The 6,477-nt window shown below is 39.2% G+C and overlaps 1 protein-coding gene across 1 annotated transcript in view; it reads right to left on the bottom strand.

Moving 5' to 3' along the window:
* LOC103515365 overlaps positions 1–6,477 on the bottom strand; it is a 16,579-nt gene that overhangs the window by 6,392 nt on the left and 3,710 nt on the right. The window contains exons 2-5 of the mRNA XM_008480306.3: positions 4,546–4,649; positions 4,055–4,239; positions 1,253–2,858; positions 630–720 (exon numbers count right to left, since the gene is read on the bottom strand). Coding sequence (XP_008478528.1) covers positions 630–720; positions 1,253–2,858; positions 4,055–4,239; positions 4,546–4,612 — 1,949 coding nt within the window. The 5' untranslated portion in view covers positions 4,613–4,649. The remainder of the gene's footprint in view (positions 1–629; positions 721–1,252; positions 2,859–4,054; positions 4,240–4,545; positions 4,650–6,477) is intronic.

Below are 6,477 nucleotides of genomic sequence, written 5' to 3' on the forward strand. Positions count from 1 at the left end.
ATTAGCATTTAGTAATAGCGTTTCAAAGTTTAAAACGCGATTTTCTCGGAATGAGAAAAGGTGGACTCCCATCTTTTTTCCCGTGGGGTCTTCATGTATGTTTTGAGCCTAAGTAATATGTATGTTTTGAGCCTAAGTAATATGTATGTTTTGAGCCTAAGTAATATGTATGTTTTGAGCTCAAGTAATATGTATGTTTTGAGCCTAAGTAATATGTATGTTTTGAGCCTAAGTAAGGTTAGGTTAAACAGCTCAAGTAATATGTATGTTTTGAGCCTAAGTAATATGTATGTTTTGAGCCTAAGTAATATGTATGTTTTGAGCCTAAGTAATATGTATGTTTTGAGCCTAAGTAATATGTATGTTTTGAGCCTAAGTAATATGTATGTTTTGAGCCTAAGTAATATGTATGTTTTGAGCCTAAGTAATATGTATGTTTTGAGCCTAAGTAATATGTATGTTTTGAGCCTAAGTAATATGTATGTTTTGAGCCTAAGTAATATGTATGTTTTGAGCCTAAGTAAGGTTAGGTTAAACCCTTCTAAGATGAAAGCATTCAATTGTTTTTAGGCAGGCTATCTTCTGATCCACTGCCGGAACTGTTGATTAAGGCGTCGTCTTAGTTTGACCACAGTAGGATAATATACAGGATGGTAGAGAGGATGCTCAGGAAGGTAGAAAGAATGCTGCCTTTGTTTGGAGCCACATGGTTGAAGTGATCTGAAAGGAAGGGAGGAAGGAGTCTTGGAGTATATTCCTGAAAGGTTTAGGTGTTGTAGTGTTCTAGCCATAGGTTTGAAGGGAAAAGGAGAAAAGTTAATGAGAGGCGTTGTAGCCAATTTAGTGTGGTGAAAATTCGGATACTCATGTCATCGTCAAATGGATTCTACTCGGCGCGAACGACACGTAAGTGTTAAAGCGCCTAATGGAAAAAAAAATGTATTCTACTACCATGGAGACTTGCTTTAGGGATATCCAATCCTCTGCAAGACACCCATTGAAAACACCTAACCATAAAGCTACTGAAGATCGCCCAGATCTTCGAGCTTAGTTAGGAACCAGCTTAACTCCATACACAAAAAGCCCACTCTGAGACATAGGTGTAGAGACAACAGCCCCAAAGATGAGTTCATCTAAAAAGCAATGTCCTGCACATCTCATTTTCAACTACTATAAAAAAAAAAAAAAATCGTCGAGGTAAAACTTGGAACTCACTCTGTCTGCAAGAAATGGAAATTGAAAGCACCCTTACCTCGCTCAGAATACACTAGTCTCTCTCGTGAATTATTATCGTACTTATCATCTGCATTTGATTTGAATACAATTCTACCTTCGTTTGTCCTCAAATCAAAATCGTTATAGTCCACTTTATCTATATGTGCAAACGGATCTTCGCCATACAATAGGTGCGCAGAAACCTTTGCAACATCCTGGAAGTGTTCTTCATTCAAATTCCTCACGTGAGAGTCATGATCTGTGTCAAACTTTCCATTGTCCGATTTCTCAGAGGTGTTATCGTTGGTAATTGTTTCAGCATTTAGTTCAGATTGGTCAGGACGAATAGTGGGTTCTATTTGGTTTGGATGCTTAAGTTCAATACCGGATGGGCCTGGTTGTAGAGAATTATTAGCTCCAGATGGACTTGAAGTTATAATTTTCTCATCGGATGGCTGCGAATAAGGAGTTGCAGTTTTGTTCTGTTCAAACTGGTAGAGAACTGTTTCGTTCAATGAAGATCGTTTTAAATTTTTAGCTTCATTAAAGTCTGGTTTAATTGGAGTAGTTTCATTGAATTCAGGTTGGCTCAGAGTTGTAGTTTTTTCAAGATCCAATTTCATAGAAGTTGTAGTTTTGTTAAATTCAGACTGACAAGGTGTAAGAGCGGGATTAAGAAAGTCTGCTTTATTTGTAGGTATAGTTGTAGCTTTGACATCATTTGGGCTTGTTGTTTGATTGAGTTCAGTTTTGTTGGAAGTTATTGGTCTCTGGAGTTCTGAGCTATTTTCTTGTTGAGAAGAATTGCCAAGTGAAATCACTCCGGTGAGATTATCGATCTCGCTTTTGGGATGTATTATGTTGTCTATAGCATTTGTAGTATCTGTCGTACTGGTAGTAGGGATCACTGCAATACGCATAGCATCTGTAGTGTCTAATACCGTTGTAGTGTTAACTACAGCACGTCCGGTATCCGATTCATTTACTCCTACTGTAGTGTTGATTGTAACACGCTGGGTATCCGTAGTATTGTCGCCAAGATCGTTGACTTGAGTTGAACGATTGTTAACTTCTGTTGGAATGTTGTTGACTCCTATAGCAGGATTCTTGACTTCTGGGTCATTCTGACGAGCAATTCGCTTCAGGATCGTGTTGGTTTTATTTTTGAGCTGTTCATCTATCATGGCGATCATCTCTTGCACAGTTGAGACAAAGCCATCGTCATCTTGGTTTGTCTGTATTACCTCCACTCCTTGTGTTGCGTCAGTTTTGTTGGAAGTCGCATGTCGTCCGGTTTGGTTCAGATGTTTATCTTCCGGTTGTGCATTAGAGGTGTCCGTTAGCAGAGGTCGTTTGTTAGAGGTGTCTGGTAGCACAGGTTGTTTGTCAGAGTTGTCAAGTTCTGGTACCAATGCTTGGTGTGTTTCATTCTCGACTCCTATTCTATCGACAGCTCTCTTGACACGTATCAGTTGTTTAAGTTGTTCACTGCTATCAAGAAGTGGCAAGTCGTCTAGAAGACTGTTTTGACTCGCGTATAATCCTTCATGCTTGGAGATTTCCAAGGTATGAGCCGTCTTGTCTTGTCCGTTGAGATAGTCTTGTAAAGATAGATACGATGATGTGGTGCAGATTTGACAACCCTGTAATTACGTGGAGGCAGTTTTTTCTTTTTACTTTGTACAAACTGTATGGTTGAATGGTAGATATAGCAGAAAAATAGTGGGCCAATGGCAATTTTTCCCCCAATTTCTCAAATACAACGGGGTTTAGAGCTAGGTACTTATTTCGGACAAAATATTCCTTTGAGTATTTTATCACACGAGTTCTTACTTCACAATCAAAATCAGCTGCACGAATAAACAAAATCCCAGGACCGACCAAATTCTTTAAGAAGAAAACAAAAAGAAAACATGTAACTTAAGAAGAAAACAAAAAGAAAACATGTAACTTAAGAAGAAAACAAAAAGAAAACATGTAACTTAAGAAGAAAACAAAAAGAAAACATGTAACTTAAGAAGAAAACATGTAACTTAATAAGAAAACAAAACGAAAACATGTAACTTAAGATTTAAGATGTCCCTAAGCTGAGGCCCATTAACACAAACAAAAAGAACAAAATCAGCAGTGATGTAATCTCTGTAGATTTTTTTTCTTTTACCTCACAAATTAGATTCTCCATTGAGAGTAAAGGCCCATTCCCACTTGTCCGACTTGTCGTGAGTTTCTTAGGTTTTTTATTTTTTTCCGCCCGAACGTCCTGTACGTAATGTAATTTAACTGAGTGTTCCCACAACACACGACACGATTTTTTTTCCGAACGACACAAAATGTCTTGTATGTAGGCAATGTGAATTTGCGAAAGTAGAATATGCTACACGCGAGAGGGTACTGAATGTCTCTCTTATGTTCATTATTAGGGATGATCGAGTTAGGTTCTTGGTTGAGGAAGAACACATGGAAAGCAGTGCGAAAACTTTTGAACCTATCAGAAGGCGCCTTTCTCAACTCTTACAGTGTGGCAGTTGTGGCACAAATGAAAACTTATTTTCTGAAGATTTCTAAAGATAGATACGATGATGTGGTGCAGATTTGACAACCCTGTAATTACGCGGAGGCAGTTTTTTTTTTTTTTTTACTTTGTACAAACTGTATGGTTGAGTGGTAGATATTGCAAATAAACAGAGGGTCAATGGCAATTTTTCCCCCTATTTCTCAAATACAACGGGGTTTAGAGCTAGGTACTTATTTTGGACAAAATCTTCCTTTGAGTATTTTATCACACGAGTTCTTACTTCACAATCAAAATCAGCTGCACGAATAAACAAAATCCCAGGACCGACCAAATTCCAGGGTACTGAATCTCTCTCTTATGTTCATTATTAGGGATGATCGAGTTAGGTTCTTGGTTGAGGAAGAACACATGGAAAGCATTCTTGTAGATGTTGTCAATGCTGTGAGGATTGACTTCATGCTTCTTAGGTGGGTGCTGATCTACATTCTGTGCCAACGCAGTGGAGACACCTGGAATAAAATGCGGATCTTGTTTAATACATCTAGAGATTCTAAAGCTAGCCACACTCACTTTCAGGTAGAACTGACAGGTACACCTGCAGGTCCGCCTGTCAGGTCTACCTAATACCTGATAGTGAGTGGCTGACCTAACACTTTCGGCTGTTCTTTAGGTATAGTACCTTGCTGTCTTTTCACAATTCCATGTCCTTGAGCCTCCAGAGCAAGGCTAGGAAATGATAAGGCTTGGGTATCTTCGGCCCGTACATCCTTTGTGTATTATTGTACTCTTTTCAAAAATACGAATATCAATCTTACCTTGTAGGAAACTGATGATAGCAATCGAAAACACCTTCCTTTTCATACGACTGCTATCTCCTTTCATTTTAATAAAATGCAATAGAGTAAATTCCACTGAAAACCAAGTCGAAAACTTTTGAACCTATCAGAAGGCGCCTTTCTCAACTCTTACAGTGTGGCAGTTGTGGCACCAATGAAAACTTATTTTCTGAAGATTTGTAAAGATAGATACGATGATGTGGTGCAGATTTGACAACCCTGTAATTACGCGGAGGCAGTTTTTTTTTTTTTACTTTGTACAAACTGTATGGTTGAATGGTAGATATTGCAGAAAAATAGTGGGCCAATGGCAATTTTCCCCCCTATTTCTCAAATACAACGGGGTTTAGAGCTAGGTACTTATTTTGGACAAAATATTCCTTTGAGTATTTCATCACACGAGTTCTTACTTCACAATCAAAATCAGCTGCAGGAATAAACAAAATCCCAGGACCGACCAAATTCTGTCTCCATCGCCGGGACACGAACCCGCGTCCTCCTGTTTCTCAGACGGTAAGGCTAAGCATCATGATGTAACTTATCCAGCACCATTTGTAGCGCTATCCTCTCTTCCCGTACGCCGTACAGTTCATACGCAGTGACCACTACGCCATGGGAGCTGACCTGAATGGCCGGGATGAGATAATTCTTGGGAAGTGGCCGCTATCGAAATGTTGCTTTGGTTTTAACAACACTGCATAGAGTGCATAGTGCATAACTATAAAGGTTTTTAGAGACGGTGGTTTTACCTTCGTTTCGTTGACAAGCTACCCGCTTCCTCATATTAACCTCACCCAGCCTGAGTGGGGTCGGAAAAGGCCAGCAGCACGCGATTGTCCAGATGGCCACCCATCCAGATACTAACCACGCCAAACGTTGCCTAACTTTAGTATGCCATTGGAAAGTGGTTCATTAGCGTGCTATTGTAGAATACTTAATACTTACGTAGCATCCGGGGAGATAGAACCAACTTGCTTCACTGAATTAGCCTCGGTAGATTGATCTGAAACAAGTGAAGACCCCTCGGGAAAAAAGATGGGAGTCCAATTTTCAAAAAAAATGAGTTAGATACGTTATATAGTACTTCCCCCCAAAACTATCGATTTTTGAAGTCAGAAATGCGAAAAACAATGAGGGTACAGAGCTAGAACGATTTGAAAATGACTTAACCTGTTAGATCATGAGCTATCCATGATCACATCCAAGTGACCTTGCCTCTGAACGAGGGCTACACTAATACCTACATAGAGTATGCATTAGAAATCGACAAGGTCGAGTTTTACCACCGTGGATTGTCTCAGGATTGAGTTCAATCCGAGGTTGACCTGGGTATTAAGTATAGGGAAATCCTCGTTTCATCTCAATTCAGATTTGGTAAACCCCAGCATAAGAGTCCGTTCCCACTTGTAGCGAGTTTCATCAATTTTTAATTTTTCTTTTTTTTCCGAATGTCCTATAGGCAATGTAATTTCAATGAGTGTTCCCACTCCACGCGACACGATTTTTTCCGAACGACAAGTGGATATGGGCTCTTCACTTGAACTATGTTTAAACTGTAGTCTAGGGCCACGCTTTATTTTCAGGCCTGGCCTGCAACGTGCCTGGAGAATTTCTGTGCCTAGGCCCGATCTATTTTTCTCTCATTTAAGTATTGCTCCTCTCAATAAAGTTGAGCACCGTTGTTCTAAATCATACCTACTGAATTGACCTGATGGCTTTAACAGAGTGAGTTTCTGGACGATTTTACGTTTGGCTTATCTCTTTCATCATAACTCACGACCAGGGGGGTGGTTTGTCCCACTCTAATGATATTTGGCAGAATTGAGTGCTACAGTATACTGAACTATTAACTATTGGTAGTATTGTTTTTTTTTTTTTTTTTTTTTTTTTTTTTTTTTTTTTTTTTTTTTT

This window comes from Diaphorina citri, unplaced genomic scaffold (assembly GCF_000475195.1).
Source record: "Diaphorina citri unplaced genomic scaffold, Diaci psyllid genome assembly version 1.1 scaffold1326, whole genome shotgun sequence".
Classification (NCBI taxonomy): Eukaryota; Metazoa; Arthropoda; class Insecta; order Hemiptera; family Psyllidae; genus Diaphorina; species Diaphorina citri.